This window comes from Oryza glaberrima, chromosome 9, assembly GCF_000147395.1.
Source record: "Oryza glaberrima chromosome 9, OglaRS2, whole genome shotgun sequence".
Taxonomy (NCBI): Eukaryota; Viridiplantae; Streptophyta; class Magnoliopsida; order Poales; family Poaceae; genus Oryza; species Oryza glaberrima.
The window spans coordinates 11,788,814-11,810,633 of NC_068334.1; the positions used below are offsets into that span (position 1 = coordinate 11,788,814).

The window sequence follows — 21,820 nt, forward strand, 5'->3', positions numbered from 1 at the left end:
CTGACCGGAGTAGATTAGCCGGTCTGACCGAAGAGTAGCCGCCAGTCTGACTGGTGTTGATCTACCGGTCTAACCGCCGAGATCGCCTGCCGCCTGCTGTCGGTCTGACCGCCGTGCTCTCGCCGGTCTGACCGCCGGTAGATAGCCGGTTAGATCGCTGAAACCCGGTAAACACAAATCGAAGAACTCTTAAAGTGGATGACGACTTTATTGATTCTCTTTGTGTTTACAAAGTGCCCCAACAACACTCCTTACAAAAATTTCGACTAAACTCGAAACCCTAACTCAAAACTCAACTCTATTGCTCTCTAAAGCAATACTGGGAAGCCTCACACTCCCCCTCTATTTATACATGAGGTAGGCAGCCTAAAGCCACGAACCAAACTCATACTAGGAGTCCTAAACACCTTAGGAAACCCACTAGTACAAGAAAGAAACTTTACATAACCAATCGTACCAAATTTGGACTCCTTCCAAATTCAACTCCGCATCCCATACGCACACAATAACTCCATCGTATGCCATATGGAAACTCCATTAACCACGTGCATCAACTCTAACCTAAGTATCCCGCATGATCTCTGACCACCACGGACGTCGTCTTATCCCCAAGCCGACTCCCGGTCCATCACCGCAAATACTCTCCCGAGACATCAAGTCACCTACACATGGAACAAACAAAGAAACCATATTCCGAGACCAAGCTATCTCCAACTTGACTCATTAGCAGCAAACAATAGTATTACATACGTATAGTATCCATCTAAAAGTCATAATCATGAAATAAACTCGGATATCCAAATAAACAACCCGAAACCGAAACCGACACAGTGTCGGCCGGTCAGACCGCGGGCTGGCCGGTCCGACCGCTCGATCACCGCCGGTCTGACCGGCAATACCTACCCGGTCTGACCGGTCATACCTGCCCGGTCTGACCGGTCCACATAAAATGATAACCTGTAGATTCACCTGTGAAATCCAATCATCTCCAAAACCACTTCGTGAATAAATTCCAAATAACAAAACCAATAATCTCCAATGCCCAATTGTTCATCACAGAATAATAATCAAAAACACCTTTGATTTTACAATCTCCCCCTTGACGAACACATTGGCAAATTCATAAAAATGTTTTGGTGTTTGGAAAAAATTAAAACAAAAGTGGTAAAAAGCACACTTCGTACAAATGTACAAATCGTGCTCAAAAATCCAAAAGAAAACTTCTCCCCCTTTTTAAAAGAAAGAAATTCCCAATTGAATCAAAAACATGCTCTTCTCAACAACTCTCCAAAAATTCACCTTGCTTCTCCAAAAATCCAAAAATTTTCACATTACTTTTCCCCCTTTTGACAATGATTTCATCAAGCATAGGAATTATGTTCATTAATGTTTAAGAGCTTAGTATATAGATAGCATATCAAGTCATGTGTTGCAATAAAAAGAAGATGAACCCATCTATAATATAACAAGCATGCATTAAAGTATAACCATGAACCAAAGATTTTACAATTAAGCTTGAATCAACAATCAAAATTCATGATTTCATACAATTTATAATGCAACATCTTAACAAGCACATAGGTTGAAGAATAAACACTAAACACATATACCTATTGCATTGATCTCTCTTTCTCAAATAACCTTTAGCACAAAATAACCAAGAGAATTTGTTGAACTTTTTCTTTTTCTAGAGCCTTTTTGCTGATATTTTTCTCTTTTATTCCGGGTACGTCCCTGTCGTCAAGACTGTTTCCAGGGATTCGGCACCCATTATTTTGCTCATATCGAATACGTCCTTGTCGTCAAGACTGTTTCCAAGGATTCGGTATTCATTTTTTTATATTTTTATTCTCTTTTTCGCAATGAGCAATTAAAGCTATTTGAGGAATAACAAGTCAATAAAGCATATATATAGAGCATTTAAAAATCAAACCATATGCTAGCATCAACATTGCATATTTTCTTAATTCAAGTATAGAATTTAAGTGTCATGCATCATCTCCCTTAAAAACAAAATCTAAATCTCATGAAAAGACTAGAATACATACAAGCTATGCTAGAGACAAATAAACCTTCAAAGTATTGCTAGCATGCATAAGAAAATACCATATGCATAAACAAAGCTCTCTTTTCTCAATTTTTTATTGTCATATTATTGCTTGATAAAACCATGAGGTACAAACTCCCCCTCAAACTATGACAAAAGGATGAATTATGCCCAATTCACCACGAAGAAAAGCAAAGCGATTAGAATCCAAAGGTTTAGTGAAAATATCAGCAATTTGCAACTTGGTGTCCAAAAATTGCAATTCAACATCTCCTTTCTCAACATGATCCCTCAAAAAGTGAAAACGAATATCAATGTGATTTGTGCGTGAGTGTTGAACAGGATTCTTAGCAATATTGATAGCACTAGTATTATCACAAAAGAGAGGTACTTTCTCAAAAGTAAGACCATAATCTTTCAAAGTAGATAAAAGCCAAAGAATCTGTGAACAACAACTAGCAGCAGCAACATATTCAGATTCAGCAGTTGATTGAGCAACACTAAATTGTTTCCTAGAAGACCATGCAATCAATGATGTACCAAGAAAATGACATGTTCCACTAGTACTTTTCTTATCAATTCTACAACCTCCAAAATCAGCATCAGAATATCCACTTAAGCATATATAAGATGAAGTAGAATACCAAATTCCAAACTCAAGTGTATGATTCAAATACCTCATTATTCGCTTGACCGCTTGACGATGTGAAGCACGAGGAGAAGCTTGAAAGCGTGCACACAAACACACAGCAAATTGTATGTCTGGCCTTAAAGCAGTTAGATACAACAAAGATCCAATCATACTTCTATACTCCTTTTGATCAACAGCTTCATCAGGATCCAACACAGCTGTAGAACCAACTGGTGTTGAAATTGACTTGCAATTCTCCATCTTGAACCGTCTCAAAAGATCCTTCGTATACTTCGTTTGATGCACAAAAGTACCTTGAGGTGTTTGCTTAATTTGCAATCCCAAAAAGTACGATAACTCACCCATCATGCTCATCTCAAATTCCCTACACATAGTCTCAGCAAAATCTACAACCAAAGCGTGAGTCGAACAACCAAAGATGATATCATCCACATAAATCTGAACGAAAAGTTGATTATCACCATGCTTAAGAACAAAAAGCGTTTTTTCAACCTTTCCCATTGTAAAACCTTTCGCAAGCAAAAAGTTCTTAAGCCTATCATACCATGCCCTAGGAGCTTGTTTCAAACCATACAAAGCTTTAGACAATTTAAAAACATGGTTGGGAAAATCAGGATTTTCAAAACCTGGTGGTTGTTTGACATAAACTTCCTCCTATATAAAACCATTTAGAAAAGCACTTTTCACATCCGTTTGATACAATTTAAAACCTTTTGAAGCAGCAAAAACCAACAAAAGTCTAATTGCCTCAATCCTAGCAACAGGAGCAAAAGTTTCATCAAAATCCAAATCCTCAACTTGAGTAAAACCTTGAGTAACAAGTCTAGCTTTATTTCTCACAATCAAACCATCCTCATTTTGTTTATTTTTGAAAACCAACTTGGCTCCAATAATATTATGTCCAAAAGGTGGTTCAACTAAAGTCCAAACTTTGTTTCTCTCAAAGTTTTGAAGTTCTTCATGCATGGCGTTAATCCACGATTCATCAGTTAATGCATGTGACACATCTTTGGGTTCAAAAGAAGCAACAAATGCAGAATTTGCACAAACATCATGAATCGTTACCTTAGACCTTGTAGTCCGCTCACTTATATTACCAATAATTTGTTCCGGCGGATGTCGTCGTTGAATGTGCAAAGGAGCAGTGACTTCTGAAGTTGATCCACGTTCTGTATCAGTACTGGTCGAAGTAGTAATTTCCGGAGGACCATCTCGATCAGCATCAATAGAACCCTCAGCTGACGACCCTGGCCGGTCTGACCGCTCCTCATGAGCCGGTCTGACCGGAGATGTGCCGGCGGTCTGACCGGCCGAGCCGACCTCGTCGTCGTCGTCGTCGTAATCGCTCTCGTCTTCAAAAATACGACCATCCTCCCCCTGAACTTGTGACAGTGTACCTGCAATTTCAGGTCTAGTACCAGGACTAGCCTCATCAAAAGAAACTTCGCAAGTCTCCACGATTTTGTTAGTCCCTAAAATAAGTACACGATAACAACGAGTATGTGCGGGGTAACCAAGAAACAGTCCATCAGTAGAGCGTGCCTCAAACTTATCCAAATTTCCACATTTCAAGACAAAGCACTTGCAACCAAAAACACGCAAATGTGAAACTTTGGGTTGATGTCCAAATCAAAGTTCATAAGAAGTTTTTCCAAGTTTAGATCTCAAGAAAACTCGATTTGAAATATAACATGCAGTGTTAATCGCCTCAACCCAAAATTTTCTAGGAGTTTTATATTCATCCAACATCGTTCTAGCCATCTCAACCAAAACACGATTTTTTCTTTCAACAACACCGTTTTGTTGAGGAACACGAGGAGAAGAAAATTCATGTTCAAGACCTCTTTCGTTGCAAAATTGTTCAAATGAAGCATTTTTAAACTCTCCACCATTATCACTTCGAATTCTTTTCAAGGAACCAGGAAATTCAAGCTCCAATCGAAGAAACAAACCACGAAAGTGTTGAAAAGTTTCGTCCTTAGTTGCCGTAAAGAAAACCCAAGAATATCGAGAAAAATCGTCAACTATAACCAACACATACCACTTTCCTCCAACATATTGCACTCTAACTGGACCAACAGTATCCATATGTAATAGCTGTCCCGGTGCATCAGTCATCACAGAAACAATAGGAGCATGTGAAGTAGAAACCATCTTAGCATGACGACATGGTGTACAAACCAAATCATGATCTTTCTTAAGTTTAGGCAAACCACGAACAAGATCCAAACCACTTAGCCTAGTGAGATGATCAAAACCAACATGTCCAAGTCTATGATGCCAAAACATCACATCTTTATCAAACTTAGCAACCAAACATGTTATCATAGGTGAAACAGGATTTTCAAAATCAGCTTTAAACACTCTTCCATAGCAAGAAATATTCAACACAGAATCACCATAAGAATCAAAAACTTTACTTCCAGTTTTCTTAAAGTGAACCTCAAAATTTTCATCAACTATTTGTGAAACTGAAAGCAAATTGTACTTTAAGTCCTCAACCAAAGCTATATTCTTCAATTCAAATTTATCATTTACCTTAACCATACCTGTAGCGAGAACGGCACTTGTAGTAGCATCACCAAAGATAATCGATTCAGTCTTAGATGCCTTCTTTAGGGAGGAGAACCAATTTTTATCACCGGTCATGTGCCGCGAACAACCGGAATCCACGATCCACACGTTCTCCTTCCTTGCCACCAAAGCCTACACACAAGCAGAAGTCAAAGCCTCAGTACTGGGGTTAGATGATAATAAAAATTTAGGAATCCAGTACTGAGACAGACGACCAGAAGATCCAATAGGCATATATCCACGTGCAAAATCAATTTTAACATTTTCAGAAAAATTCCTCCGAGGCCGGTCTGACCGAGGTACAGTGGCCGGTTTGACCGGGGGCCGGTCTGACCGCTTCTGTACCGCCGGTCTGACCGGTGCCCGGTCTGACCGAGGTTGTTCAGCCGGTCTGACCGCGGGACCCACTGCGGTCTGACCGGTTTCCTCGAGGGAAAACCCGATTTTTGCCACTTTGATTTTGCAAAAGCACTCTCTCTCTCCTTTTTCTGTTTATGAGCTAATCTAAAACAAAAACCAACAATATGTCCATCTTTTCCACAAAAAGAACAAGTATATTTTTCACGTTGTTTAGACACATTGTTAGAGCAAGAAGATTTAGCAACACAAGCAGAAACAGGAGGTTTTGCATGCACAACATTGGATTTTGAAGAAGATGCATTCATGGTAGACATGATACCAGTAGATTTAAACACAGTTTTATTAGTATCATGTTTAATCAAAATCTCACCACTTCTAGCACCCAACACCTAACACAACAGGATGATGTCTAGAATTATGAGCATAAGGATCAAAACCTAAACCACGGTTATGTGTGCTAACCTTTGATTGATCCAAAATCATGTTGAGGTTCTTTTTACCATCAGAAAATCTTAGCAAGGAAGTTTTCAAATAAGAAACCTCTTTTTCAAAATTAGTACAATTTTCACAATCTACCATGACACCTTTTCTTTTACGACATTTGGGGCAAGAAAGCACTTCATTGTTTTTCACAACATCTTCCATGTACTCAACACGACCTAAAGCATCTTTTAGTTTCATCTTATTCAAATTACATGTTGAGCAATCCAAAACATCATGAGGTTGTTTTAACTTTTTAGCAGAAATCATGTTAAACATCAAACTAGCATGAAAAGCAATTTGATATTTTTGCAACAACTTTTTAGTTAAAAACAACTCATCCAAAGTGCGTGTGTGCAAAGCAAAACTACAAGCAAGAGAAGATCTATTTTTCAAATCATGTGCAGCATTAACATCTCTAATTTTTGAAATCTCATTCATTAAAACCTCACAGTTTTCACAATCATCATCATTAGGAATAAAAGATTTTAACCTATCAATTTCAGATTTAAGAGATTCAATGATAAATTCCTGTTTTTTATACATCTTCTCACACTTTTTATTTTTTGCACTCAAAATATTAATAGCTTCCTCAAAAGCACTTACCTCATTATCTTCATACTCTGTGTCAGATTCACCATGCGCCATGAAGCAAACATCGGAGACGTTCTTTCCCTTGTCATCATCTCCACTTTCACCATCTACATCACTTAGTGGCTCGAAGGCGGCGCAAACTTGTTGAAAAGCCTTCCTAAGATTCTCCATCTTCCTCCCTTGGTACGAACCCTTCGACTTGTTGTTGTTGGGCTTGTTGTTGTTGGTTTTCTCACCATCTTTGTCTTCTCTTTTGCCTCTCCCAAGCTTAGGACAATGCGAACGAAGATGATCAATTGAACCACATTCAAAGCAACGATTTGGACCACCTCTTTTTCTGTTCCTGGCATTATTCATAGCAATTCTGTTAGCAACCAAAGCCAGATCCTCCTCCTCGATTTGTTCGAGTTGATCATCGGATGTGGCATTAAAAACAACAAGAAAAGCCGACTTAGATGAAGAGGCATCAACATCCAAAGAGGAAGAAGAAGAAACCAAAGCACTCGACTTAGAATCAACTTTGCGAGAAAGAACATTCATCTCATGTGTTTTCAATTTAGTATAAAGTGAATCCAAAGTCAAAGTAGACATGTTAACAGACTCCTGAATAGATGTAACTTTCATCTCCCAAATAGACATGTCGAGACCATTCAAAAAGTGACGAGAAATCTCAGATTGTGGATAATTAGCATCATAAGAAGAATCAACAGATCTAAGATCACTCAAAATTTTATTAAACCTAGAAAGATAATCATCCAAAGCTTCTCCAAGTTTCATCTCAAATTTAATGTACTCCTTTTTAAAAAGATCTCGACGAAAATCTTTAATGTTATTTGTTCCTTCATGAAAATTACTCAAAGCAATCCAAATCTCATGAGCAGTTTGAAGATGAGCAACACAATCATAATCAGAACGAGAAATCCCACTCAAAAGAATATTACGAGCTTTGCAGTTATTTTCAAATTCAGTTTTTAAAGCATCAGTATTAATGGCTTCAGGAATCACATAAGGATGAGAAACTTTCCTCCAAATATCATAATTTTCAGCCATAATGTAAGATTGCATCCTACTACACCAATGAGAAAAATCCGTTCCATCGAAAATATGAGGCTTAGTTGAAAACCTAACGGGAGTAGCCATGGCAAAAACTCTAGATCGATAAAAATCCAAAGAAGAAAACAAGGCTCTGATACCACTTGTAGGATCGAATCACAAGAACTAAGCCAACCAGAGGGGGGTGAATCGTTGGTATACCCAAAAACTGAAAACTTTTAGCGGAAATAAAAGTTTCCCTCGAACTCGATGGAGATCGGTCTGACCGGAGTAGATTAGCCGGTCTGAATGAAGCGTAGCCGCCGGTCTGACCGGTGTTGATCTACCGGTCTAACCGCCGAGATCGCCTACCGCCTGCTGTCGCCGCCGTCGATCTGACCGCCATGCTCTCGCCGGTCTGACCGCCGCTTGCCGCCAGTCTGACCGCCGGTAGATAGCCGGTTAGACCGCCGAAACCCGGTAAACACAAATCGAAGAACTCTTAAAGTGGATGACGACTTTATTGATTCTCTCTTAGTTTACAAAGTGCCCCAACAACACTCCTTACAAAAATTTCGACTAAACTCGAAACTCTAACTCAAAACTCAACTCTATTGCTCTCTAAAGCAATACCGGGAAGCCTCACGCTCCCCCTCTATTTATACATGAGGTAGGCAGCCTAAAGCCACGAACCAAACTCATACTAGGAGTCCTAAACACCTTAGGAAACCCACTAGTACAAGAAAGAAACTTTACATAACCAATCGTACCAAATTTGGACTCCTTCCAAATTCAACTCCGCATCCCATACGCACACAATAACTCCATCGTATGCCATATGGAAACTCCATCAACCACGTGCATCAACTCTAGCCTAAGTATCCCGCATGATCTCTGACCACCACGGACGTCGTCTTATCCCCAAGCCGACTCCCGGTCCATCACCGCAAATACTCTAATCCAAATAAACAAGCCGAAACCGAAACCGACACAGTGTTGGCCGGTCAGACCGCGGGCTGGCCGGTCCGACCGCTCGATCACCGCCGGTCTGACCGGCAATACCTGCCCGGTCTGACCGGTCCACATAAAATGATAACCTGTAGATTCACCTGTGAAATCCAATCATCTCCAAAACCACTTCGTGAATAAATTCCAAATAACAAAACCAATAATCTCCAATGCCCAATTGTTCATCACAGAATAATAATCAAAAACACCTTTGATTTTACATCTAGGACTTGCACCCGAGTGGGCAAGTTCCACCACAGAGAACCTAACCAATTGAGCTACATTCACTTCGTAATAATGTTGGATATTAAAACAACCATAATATTTAAGGTACATTTCTGGAATACTCCTATGACTTTTAAACCAGTGGAATTATTATTTCTAACCGTTAGATCTATCTTATATAAGAAAAAAAAAAGCGTGTATTCATGGTACATCACATTTCAAAAGTATTATTGCGCAATTATATTTCGTCGTTATCGTATTCACGTTAGCTGGCGTGGAACCTCTGACCCACTCTACATAAAATGTTCATAGATGGACTGGCTGTCAAACTACATCTATCATATTAGGCTATATAAACCCATACATTTAGTGGAGGTTCATGTCTCACCCAATTCATTCTCGAATAAACCATGATAATATATATGCAATTAAAAAAATACCTTACTTTTACTTTACACTTACTTTTCGTTGACATGTTCTCTAAAAAAAAATAAGTCTACCTTCTTTTCAAATGATGAAAAAGATTATAAATAATTTGTTTATAGATAGTATTACTTAAATATGATATAATATAAAGCTAATAGGTTAAGAAATTATAAAAGCAATTAATGCCGACTAAAACAATTAACGGAGAAATCGTGATAGATGTTCTTCGGTTAATATTTCGCTCTTACAAGTGTCTCAAACTTAGTGTACGACGCATGCCCGCGTATTAACGCGGGCTACCTTCCTAGTTTCACGAAATGTGATAATCTTCTGCTGTCTCTCCCATTCATCATCAATGTAATGAACACTTAGGCACAAAAAGGCCAAGAATGGATCATAGTGCCACACATGAGCACTCAAGCAAACCCGACTGCTCAAAGCAGAAAACTTCTCCTTCACCTTAGCCTTTTCTTTGTCAAACAGTTGCAGAAAGCCACCACCAATGTTAGTGTTCGCTGGCATCTTCCCCATAGAATCGAAGCAAGGAACACACTTCCTAAAACTATCATTGTGCATCATCAATGGAAGGTACCCGCACATTGCCAATGTCTGGATGAGTCCATTCTGATCAACCTCAGGATTCTTCAGATTCGTGCCAGCAGGAGTGCTCTTCTGTTTAAGCACTGGGTGTTCATCATCCCATTGATCCTTCTGATCATTATTAGTGATGTCAGGCGAGGTAGGATTCTTCTGCTCACGTGTTGCGAGTTTCTTACGAGCTAAACTCTTGCCAATCTCTTGACTCCTCCGGTTTATGTCATTCAGGGTGTTAGGCAAGGCAGGATCCTTCCTGTGAGGCATCGCATCGTCTGTACCTGAGCATCTCTTTTGGCTGATCGGCAAGAATGGGAGCTTCTTCTGTGTCGGATCAGAACTGGGTTCCATGAGACTCTTCTGGCTGGATGGCGGAAACGGAAGCTTCTGTTGCATTGGCCTTTTCTGGGGATGGGGGCTGCACTTGGCCTGGTGCTTTAGCAGCCTACTAGTGCCATTGGTGCTGTTGCTGTTGAAAACTTGGTGGCAGTGCATGCACTCAGCCCTCGCAAGCTTCCCGTCGATGTAGATGGGTGTGAAGTCATCCCACACCTTTGATCGCAGCCTTTTCGGCCTTGTGCCTAAGAATAATGGGCTTGGCGCGCTGCCTGAGCTTTCTTCTTGTTCAACCATGTCATCAGCATTCTCAAGTTTATCTGCCATACCTAAGCATGAGGAAAGGCCGAATAATTGCGTAAAGATGCAATCAAGTAAATTATGCCTTTGAGTGAACAATGTCCTAATTTATTTGAACAAACTTTGTGACAAAAAAGAATTGATTGAGCAGATTTAGTGCATATCAGATTTGAACAGAATCCTATATACTGATCAAAGCCTAACGCACCGTAAGACTAATTGCAATATCGTTTGTTGTTATCATTGTTAATTTTTCAAAATGACTACACATTTCAGCAATGTAGAACTCGTCGAGTGTCAGATTTATGAACAAAGTAACAAACTAGACAATTAACAGCTAGAGGAATAGTTAATAATAGAGGGCAACAGAAACTAATAGTGACAAACTACGCAGGGCTGCGATGGATTCAAATCACCTAAAGATGTTATCCTGTGAGTGAGAGAGGGGTGCAGTACCATTCAGTGCCCTTTCCTCTTCTGTGCCGCCATGGTTTGCGCCATCGCAATCTTGATCCATGCCCTGGAAAACAAACAGAAGCAATCCATTCATCGCAGAATTTTCCAATCACATCCTCGCACGCGCAATACAGACGAATCGACAAGAACCCAAATCCACCACAAAGGAATCACCGACACATCACCACAACACCCAAAAATGAAGAAAGAACAAGGATTCGAGAAGACGCATACCAATATTTGCGATCCCAGTATGGAGAGGCCGATCGAACGCGGCGGATCGGTAGCCGGTAGGGACTGGATTCCCCACCGCCACCGCCGTTGCTGGGATTTCGGTTCTATCACCCCTTCTCGGCCTCGAAGAATGAGATGAGGAGAGATAATATATGGCGGGAATGGTAAAAACCTGGAAAGAGCCCTTCGCGCCAAACCTCGCGGTAGCATCCGAGTTTCTCGGTCACTTACCTCGTGGGCCCCAATTTCCAGAGAATAGAGCCCATGCCTGAACTGAAAAAAAGGCTTGAAGCCCATTTAGCAAATTGGTTCGGCCCAGTAAGCTGGCGCTTATATTTATAGAAATAAAATTAACAACGTAATTCTAATCAGAATTTGCTAAGATTTGCACCTAAGCGATTCATTACACACGCTCATGATCAGCAAATTTCTAACCTCGCTAAATTTCTACGGAGTTGCTAGAAATATGGCGCCATATGCTATAGTCTATTTTTTTCAGCCACTTTACACAGTAGTTACACATCATTTACACCCCACTTACATATGTAATTAGTATGTAATTTTTGAATTTTTTAGTATTTACATATGTAATTTTGAGACTTACATTGTATATATATTAAAATTACATATGTAATTTAGGGACTTACAATGTAAATACATGCCAACTATTTTTTAATGAAAAATATGGCGCCATAAATATAGCTACACCCAATTTCTATTGAAAATGCACCCACGTAATAAATTTGCTGCTGTGTTCGGGTGATTACTGCACTCTCCACAGGAATCTGTATTTATGTTGGAATAGATGAATTGAGTTGAACTAACAAAGAACGAACTGCTAATTATGTAGAGATCCGGATCCATAGGCCATGGCACAGGGCAGCAGGGCTGTGAATCTGTGATCATGTTTAGTTTAAGCTTAATTAAGGAAGTTTTGAGAATAGAATAGCACTACAAATTTTGTGGGCTGTCGATGATGTTCTGAAAATTTAGTTTTGTCCCATGGACTAGTTGGGACCCCAAATGATGATCTTCAAGGTTACGATCTTACAGAAAAGTGGCTGATGATGAACTGCTAACTTCTTCTGTGATTCATGCATGATGCATCACGGTTCATGATTATTTGAAGTGGTAAATACATGACAAGATCAAGTGGTATATAATTCTTCAGAGAAAGCCTGATTTATTTTGGTCAATAAATCAGATTGATCCAGGGAGAAGAAATGGAAATAGTGTACTCTAGCCTAAGGAAACCATAAAGAGAACTGAAAAGTATAGCGAACTCAGAACATAATGATTAAATATCACATGATTGATAAGTTTAAATAACCAGGTTTATATGTTGAATATCTGAAACCAGAAGACCTCCACACATACATACAAAAGCCCCATTACACATCCATCACTGACAAAGGCTGCTGTTAATCATAGTTGCCAGATGAACTTAGCATATTGTTCTCAAAATTTCCTGAACCTAAAAGGCACACGCATTTTGTCGTCTTTGAATCCTGCATTAGAAAGGTAACTACTGAGCTATCGTTAGTAGCACGTATCACAGTGAGAACATCAGGAAAACAGCTTACATAAAACATTAGGAAAAGGTTGAGCTATAGTCCCCAAAAATTATCACCGAATGACAACTCTATTTGCGTAACGTACAAGAACATGTATACAGCAGTTAGTACAGTAATGCAATTGGATAGCAATTGAGAACAGCAAGGGCACAAACTTACCGCCTGATCTGAGCAAATCCTGAGTACAGACAAGCTCTTCAACAAAGTGGCTACCATCTGACTCAACAAGTGCGAGTTTTGCAGTCCTTGTTGCTACCTCATAATCAGCACCGTAAGGTATTGCCAATATGTCACGTGCTATCCGAGAGATTGTAGGATATATCATACTATGTTCCTTCCACCATCGCAGAACATCGATCCTATCGTTTGAGAGACATGGATCTTGCAAATACTGATCAAGTTCAGTCATCGGTCGCCACCACTGTGGAAATTCAGAACCAAGGTAATGAAATACCAACTTGTCATCTGGATACAAAGAATGCCCGCCACTAGTTTCAGAACTAGAAGTGCAGTTAGGGTCTTCAACCTGACCAGAATATTCATGGAAGAGCCTGAGTAATATGTCATTTACTTCTTCAATATAATCTATCATGTCATTGTCCAAATCAAGCGGAATATGTGACTTGATGATTTCCAGGCGGTATTTAGGATCTATGATCATAGGCATGCAGATATGTAAGCAACAGACTTTCCATTGTTCTTTGAATTGTTCTTGCATCTTTTCCCACACATAGGTAGTCTCTTTGTCATCATGGTAAAGAAGTTTACGGTGCACAACATTCTTCACATGCCAGATCGTGTCAAAGAGTTTAAGGACTGTGATGTTTGGGTATTTCGTCCTTTTGTTTATGAAAATCATCCAATATCTCACAAATATTCTCTGCCTTAACCCAGTCTTCCGATGATGGTGCATATCTATGATTTGGATACTGTAATGCTAAAGGAGCGGGGCCCTTTGGATATGAAGAAAACTTTCTCGACTTCTCCATGAATTTGTCAAGTTTAGAGAACTTCCTTGATTTTTCCATGATCTTGTCAAGCTCGTTGAGCCCCACCTGAATAACCTGATCAAGTAGATGAGTTGCGTAACGTACCACAAACAAGCTCTGGTTTCCAGATAAGCTTTGATCTGCATGCCGCAAGTTCCATTTTTGGAGGATGTCCTTGACATCTGAAGCCACTGAATTGTCAATGAATGTGTCATCCAGTGCAATGCTGAAAACCTTGCCAAGAAGACCCCAATCTTTAATAGCTATCAGTATGACTTTAATCAATTCTTTTGCATTGCAAGAAGAATCCACAGCCCGGAATGCAATGATCTTTCGCTTACTCTCCCACTGATCATCGATGTAATGAACACTCAAGCACAAATACGGTGAGTGTGTATCATAGTGCCAAACATAAACACTCAGGGAGACCCGACTATTCGAAGATTCAAACTGCTTCTTAAGATTGGCCTTTTCTTCCTCAAACAGCCTCGTGAAGTACAAATACAGGTCAACATCAGATGGCAGCTCGACCTTGGGGTTCAAGGAAGCAACAAACTCACTGAATTCATCATGGTTCCTCATCGACGGAACGTACCCGTGCATTAGCAATATCCTAACGAGCTTATCAGTCACATTCTGATCAACCTGCAGGTTCTTTGTATTTGTGTCTGTGGGAGTGTCCTGCACAGGTGCACCATGTTCCTCGGCAGACTTATTCTCAATTGAGAGCGATATGGGAAGCTTCTGTTGCATGGGCCTCTTCTGTGCCTGGGGGCTGCACTTGGCCTGGTGCTTAAGCAGGTTGCTTGTGCCACTGTTAAAGACTCGATGGCAATGCATACACTCAGCCCTCGCAACCTTCCCATCGATGAAGATGGGTGTGAAGTCATCCCAAACCTTTGACTGGAGCCTTTTCGGCCGTGTGCCTAAGAACAATGGGCTTGGCGCGCTGCCTGAGCTTTCCTCTTGTTCAACCATGTCATTGGCATCGTCAACCTCATTTTTCATACCTAGACATCAGGAAACGCTGTACTTAAGAAACGCAATCAATTGAGTAAAACATGTCTAGAAATTGATTGGCCTAATTTATTTGAATGGGAATTGACTGAGCATACTTTGTACATGTCCTGTGAAAACATTGAACTAGCCAAATGCATCACAAGACTAAAGTTGCACCTCAACATAGGTTCTTCCTTTTATGCAAGGGGGTTTAGCATCTCGATAATGCAGAGTTCATATAATATCAGATCTGTGAACAGCTGGAAAAGCAGCATCTCGAGGAAATATTTGCAGACAAGCACTGCAGCAGAAACTACTACTACTCTACTAGTAGACTATGAACCTGCCTATTACTCTTACATTCGAAATGAACTAGTTACTTGCACTTGCAAGAACACACGGTACAAAAAATGAAGAGATGTGTGTTTCAGTCCATATGGGGTAGCCAGGGAGAATCTCACCATTCAGTTCTTTATCCCCTTGTTTGCCGACGCCGCTTGGACAGTCACACTCCTGATCATCCATACCTGCACCCAGGAATCACAAATCACCAATCGCATTCAATCCACAACCTTAAAACAAATTAACAGAAGCCAAATCCCCCCCCCCCCCCCCCCAAACACCCGAAAAGGAACAAAAAAAAAAGAAAGAAAGAAATCAAGAACACATACCGATCTTTCCAGCCCAAGGGGAAAGGGGAGGACACTCGGATGGAGCGGGTGCGGCGGATCAGCAGAGCGGCGTTCGGATTCCGCGCGAGGTGGGGTGGGGAGAGGGGAGAAGCGGCGGAGGAGACGATCGAGAGGGAGAAGAAGATGGAGGGAATGGTGAAGCCTTTCGCGCCGCTTTCTCCCGCCACCTCGCGCTGCTTCCTCGTTAGCTTACCCCACAAAAAAAATCAAAAAAAAAATCAGAGGCAAACCTATCCAAACCGGAATAAGTTCAGGTTTGGAGGCCCAGTATGGTTCAGCCAAACGGGGCCGATCTTGCATTTTTTTTTTAAAAAAAAAGTAAAGAAATTCCTTTCATTTCCAAACAATCTCGAGTTTTCATTTTCATATTTGGTACCGCATGAATTTCTTTTTTTACCTAAAGTGCATATATCCAATTCGAATTTGAATTTCAATTCGGATTCAAATGCATTTTATATAGAATGTTGCTATATTTTAAAAGTCTACCCGCATGGATATCTGTACAAAGTTTCAATGTATTTATTTACATGTAAACAAAATTAATTTTCCTTTAGTTAGTATTTTTAATTTTTTTCAAACTTATTTTTTGAATTCGTTTTCAAAACCAATCTACTATGTGGGTTATGCCCACACCTGTGGCAGAAAGGCGCTGGAGAGAGCGAGCGATCCGGCCTCCTCCATTCGGCTGGGCTGCACGTTAGCTAACTGGGCGGAGTTTTCATCTCTCTTTGTATTCCTCTCAAATTTCTACCACATTATGGCCATGTTTAATTGTTTAGGTGTAAAAATTTTGAAGTATACAGACATACATTTAAAGTATTAAATGTAGACTAATAACAACAAATTACAGATTCAAGCCTAATTAATCCGTCATTAGCAAATGTTTACTGTAGCACTATATTGTCAAATCATGGCGTAATTAGGCTTAAAAGATTCGTCTCACAATTTACATGTAAAAGTGCAGTTAGTTTTTTTTCGTCCACATTTAATGCTCCATGCATGTGTCTAAACATTTTTTTTTTTAGGGAAACGACGGCAGGAGAGCTACTGGAATTTAATTGATAGGAGAAAAAATTAAAAAACTTATAGTCCCCGAGAAGGGAAGAAAAGGTTTTGCAACAAAAGGGAAATCAAGGAGGTCTAAAAGCAGTCCTCCGCAAATTGGCATGTGTCTAAACATTTGATGTGACGGAATTTTTGGAAGTTTGAAGGGAACTAAACACATTTTGCATAGTACATTGCTCCCTAGCTAAGCTCTCATACAGTCACTATGGATATCAGCTTGTTTCATCTCTCATGTCATGTAATTGGCATGGTGAAAACTTTTGGGTCTGTAGTTTACAACTCTGCAATTTGACCTGAACAGAGAGATTCAGAAAGCATCCAAATCCAATTCCATCAACATACTACAATTGCTCACTCCAATTACTTTGCAAATTTTACTATTCAGTTTGAAATCTGCAGCAATATCCGAGGCACCAATAATGATGCATTCTTCATCTAGAATTCGTGTCGTCCCAGGCATCGCCGTTTTGAATTCCAGGAGCTTACCAGTGTGCACTGCTAGACCAGGTGCTCCGGTGGCCGTCCAAGGGTTTAGTCTGAAATTTGGAAGAGCAGAACTGAGCTAATATTGTTCACAGTACAGTCACAGAGATGCAGATCCATAGGCAATGGCCAGTGCCAGAAGGTTATAGATCATGTCTGGTTTAGCATAGTTTAGAGGATGACCTCTGAAGATAGGGGGGAGCGCTGCTCTCCTAGATCAAAAAAAAAAAATCATTATCTCAACATATTTATTGTTCAGACTTCAGAGAGTCTGAACTTTTTTGACCAGCAAATTAAATCGACGTACAGGAATTAGCAAAGAAAGGGATATATATTTTAGCCTTGTAAACCATAAGAGGACTGCACATCAGAGGAATGAACTCAACACAAGAAGATATCTGTAAAAACATAATGATAAAGCATAATCAGATGAAATGTTTAAGTTCAAAGTAGCTGATATTAGGAACCAGTAACAAACTACCCCCAACACGTCAGTACAAAAGCCTCTTTACACCTCCATCAGTAACAAACACCACTATTAACTTGGCATAATGCCCAAAATTGTCTGAACAAGTCGTCGTTTGTGCATTTTTTTCATATTTGAATCCTGCATCACAAAAGAAACTGATGAGTCATTTATAACATATTTTATGTAGTGTGGGTAGTTTATGAAAGCAGCTTACATTGAACCCTTTTCCTTTTGAGACTCAAAGATTGATTTCACTCAGTAAGATCACTGGACGAAGTCTGGCTAGCAGGACCTATGAAATCATGATAATTCCAGTAAATACAAGACTCTAATGGAAAAGAATAAGAGAACGCAAGGGTGTAAGTAGGACATACCGTCAGGTGTGAGCCAATCCTGAAGACAAACAAGCTCTTCAATATCGTGACTGCTGCGTGATTCACATTTAGCAAATTTTGCAGTTCTTATTGCTACATTGCAATTTGTACGGCATGGCATTGCCAATATATCACGTGCCATACGAGCAACCGTTGGATAGGTCAGGTTATGTCCCTTCCACCATCGAAGAACATCAGGCTCACCTTTAGAGAGACGTGGCTCTAGCAAGTACTGATCAAGCTCAGTCATCGGTCGCTCACAAATTGAAATTTCAGACTGATGTTGATGGTAATATTTCAGCCGATCATCATCCCTATTCACACCAACTTCATTTCTAGTCTCAGAAGTACTGTTAGTATCTTCCACCTTGCCAGAGTATTCATCGAAGAGGTTGAGAAATATATCATGCATATAACGAATATAATCTATGTCTCTGTACAGGCTAACATGAAAATTGATGTGTTCCAGACGGTACGAAGGATCAACGGCCATGGCCATATAGAAATGAAAGCAACAGAGTTTCCAGCATTTCTCGAATTTCTGTTGCATCTTCTTTAGCACTGTAGAAAATGCCCCGTCCTTGTAGATATCAACTTTTCGTTGCAAATCACATTTGACTGCCCACACCTTGTCAAATAGGTGCCTTGGACGGGGAAAATCATGCATTTTGTCCATATACTGGTGAAAACTCTCCAAGGTATCACAAATAGGACGTGCACTGCTCCAGTCCTTCGCTGACTCTGCATAGTTGTGATTTGCTTTTCTTACTGCTGAAGAGGTGAAGCCCTCCGTGAACTTAGAACACTTCATTGACTTCTCCATACTTTTGTCAAGTTCATCCAGCCCCACTTGAATAACTTGATCAAGTAAATAAGTTCCATATCGTACCACAAACAAGCTCTGATTTGAGTAGTGTGAGTTCCATTTCTGGAGATGGTCCTTGACATTTGAAGCCACGGAATCATCGGCAAATTCATCATCCAGTGTAATACTAAAAACCTTATCACGAAGACCCCAATCTTCAATAGCTCTCAAGATAGCATCACTCAATTCCCTTGCATTACAAGAAGGATCTACCTGACGAAATCTGATGATCTTCTGTTGCCTCTCCCATTCATTATCAATGTAATGAACACTCAGGCACAAATAGGCTGAGAGTGGATCATGGTGCCACACATGAGCACTCAAGCAAACCCAACTGCTCAAAGTAGAAAACTTCTCCTTCAGCTTAGCCTTTTCGTTATGAAACAGTTGCATAAAGTCACCAAACCTGCTATCGTTAGATGGCATCGGGAGCATAGAATTTAAGCAAGGAACACACTTCCTAAACCTATTATTGTACATCATCATTGGCAGGTACCCGCACATCGCCATTGTCTGGATGAGTCCATTTGATCCACTCTGATCAACCTCAGGATTCTTCAGATTCACTACAGTAGGATTGCACTTCTGTTTAGGCACTAGATTTTCATCATGAGGCTGATCCTTCCGATTGTTATTAGTGGGTACGTCAGGCAAGGAAAGATTCTTCTGCTCAGGTGTTGCGAGTTCTTCAGGAGACCCACTCTTGCCAACCTCCTGACTCTTCCAATTTGTGTCATTCATACTGTTAGGCAAGGCAGGATCCTTCTTTTGAGGCATTGCATCTGCTGGACCTGAGCATTTCTTTTGGCTGATCGGCAAGAATGGGAGCTTTTTCTGCGTTGGATCAGAATTGGGTGCCGTCAGACTCTTCTGGCTGGATAGCAGAAACGGAAGTTTCTGTTGCATTGGCCTTTTCTGGGGATGGGGACTGCACTTGGCCTGGTGCTTTAGCAGGTTACTACTGCCATTGGCGCTGTTGCTGATTAAAATTTGGTGGCAATGCATGCACTCAGCCCTCGCTACCTTCCCGTCGATGTAGATGGGCTTGAAGTCATCCCACACCTTTGATCGGAGCCTTTTTGGCCTTGTGCCTAAGAACAATGGGCTAGGTGCGCTTCCGGAGCTTTTCCTCTTGTTCATCCATGTTATCGGCATTATCAACATTATCTCCCATTCCTAAGCATCAAGAAATGCAACAATTGCATAACGGTGCAATGTACCTTGTACATTCCCTTTCTTACTCTTAATATACATCGGCCGGCTATTCGTCGGCCCGGCGAAAAAAATAACGGCGCAATGAAATAAGTAATATTTTTTGAGTGAACAACGGCCTAATTCATTTTAACAAACTCGTCGATAAAAAGAATATGATTGAACAGACTTAATGCATATCATATTTGAACTGACTGCTAGAAATCGATTGAAGCCTAATGCACCGAAAGACTGATTGGAATAGGATTTGTTGCTGGCTCCCTCTCCTCTCAAGGTGACTTCTGACATTTCAGTGGTGTACAATTCGTCTAGCATCATTGCATCATATTGTGAATGAACTAGACAATTAACAGTTAGAGTGATAAACAGAGTGCAACATAAACTACTAGTGACAAACTATGCAGCTGGCGATGGCATTCACATAGCCTGAAGAAGGAAGGTATGTTCTGACTGAGAGAAAGGAGAGCAATACCGTTCAGTGCCTTTTCCTCTTCTGTGCCGACTTGCTTTGCAACATCATCACAATCTTGATCCATGCCTGGACACCAAACAGAAGCAATCCATTCATCGCAAAATTTCTCAATCACATCCGGCATGCACGATAAAACGAATCGACAAGAGCCGAAATCTCCCAGAAAGAAGCAGAGTGCATCACCATTCACCACAACCCAAAAATGAAAAGAGAAAAAAAATATAGGCAAAATTGGTTCTAGAAATAAGCTCATAGCAGGGTTCGAGAAAGACTAGTGAATAAACAAGAACGAGAAGATGCATACCGATCCCCAGGGGCAGGGAGCCTTATGGAGAGGCCGATCGGACGCAATGCATCGGCAGGGCTGGATTCCTCGCCGCCGCCGCCGCCGCCACTGCCACCGCCACCGCTGCGATTTAGTCTCTCCCACACCCTCTCGGGCTCGGCAAACGAGATGATGGGAGGGGAAGCGACGATTTTTTCCTCTCTCTATTGATGGCGGAAGCAACGAGAGAAAATATGGCGGGAAAGGTGAAACCGGGAAGGAGTCTTTCGCGCCGCGCTTACCCGCGCCACCACAGCTACCGTGTGGACCCTATTTTCCAGAGAGCCCATTTAACAATTTTGGTTCGGCCCAACAATCTGGCGCTTATACAGAACAAGGAATAAGTTCACATTTGGTCCCTTATGTCACCGAGTCTGAAATTCGTCATTTAACCGCAATACCAGAACGACACGTCTCTCAGCTCATAAAACAAGTACAAATAAGATCCCAAGACAGTTTGGATAGAGTGGCATTGGCGTGACACTTAAAATCAAGAAAAAACCGTGGGACCCACATATCAATGAGTGTCTGGTTAAAAATAAAAAAAAAATACAGTAGAACCCACGTCATCACTCCACTTATTACAATCTTCACTCCCTTCCTCCTCACTATCTCTTTCTCTCTCTCCCTTTGCTCGTCATCGTCATCAGCGCACAATTTCAAGGCGGGTGGCGGCCGGTGTGAAGAGGGGCGAGAGGTCGAGCCACCGAGACGGCGGCGACCTCATCAGAGGTCAGAGGACCTTACAGAAGGAGGCGGTGAACATGAGGCCGACGGCGACCATGACGACGGCCAGCATTGGGTACCCAGTCCACCGACTTGGAAGGAGATATATAAATCCAGGTTAGTCCTCTCTATCACCTCGATGGGGTGAGGGTGTAGGTCCACTTGGAGAACTAACATGATATTGTTCACAGTATAGAGATGCAGATCCATATATAGGCAATGGCCAGTGCCAGAAGGCTAGAGATTATATCTGGTTT

General features: G+C 40.9%; 2 protein-coding genes across 4 annotated transcripts; both read right to left on the reverse strand.

Annotated features, from left to right (window-relative positions):
* Window positions 1-9,596: 9,596 nt before the first annotated feature.
* LOC127785227 (uncharacterized) lies at window positions 9,597-11,426 on the reverse strand. Its single transcript, XM_052312658.1, has 3 exons — window positions 11,319-11,426; window positions 11,085-11,148; window positions 9,597-10,657 (listed from the first exon to the last, which is right to left on the reverse strand). The coding sequence occupies exons 2-3, from the start codon at window positions 11,143-11,145 to the stop codon at window positions 9,660-9,662; spliced, it is 1,059 nt and encodes a 352-aa protein (XP_052168618.1). The 5' UTR covers window positions 11,146-11,148; window positions 11,319-11,426; the 3' UTR covers window positions 9,597-9,659.
* A 1,039-nt stretch (window positions 11,427-12,465) lies between these two features.
* Window positions 12,466-15,720, reverse strand: LOC127785123 (zinc finger BED domain-containing protein RICESLEEPER 3-like). Of its 3 annotated transcripts, none has more exons than XR_008019666.1 (4): window positions 15,552-15,720; window positions 15,342-15,407; window positions 13,052-14,891; window positions 12,466-12,826 (listed from the first exon to the last, which is right to left on the reverse strand). XR_008019666.1 is itself a non-coding variant. In XM_052312546.1 (3 exons), the coding sequence occupies exons 2-3, from the start codon at window positions 15,403-15,405 to the stop codon at window positions 13,702-13,704; spliced, it is 1,254 nt and encodes a 417-aa protein (XP_052168506.1). In that variant the 5' UTR covers window positions 15,406-15,407; window positions 15,552-15,720; the 3' UTR covers window positions 12,466-13,701. The 3 variants fall into 3 exon arrangements, 1 of the variants encoding a protein (XP_052168506.1); XR_008019665.1 differs by having other exon boundaries at window positions 12,902-14,891; XM_052312546.1 differs by having other exon boundaries at window positions 12,466-14,891.
* Between the last annotated feature and the right edge of the window lie 6,100 nt (window positions 15,721-21,820).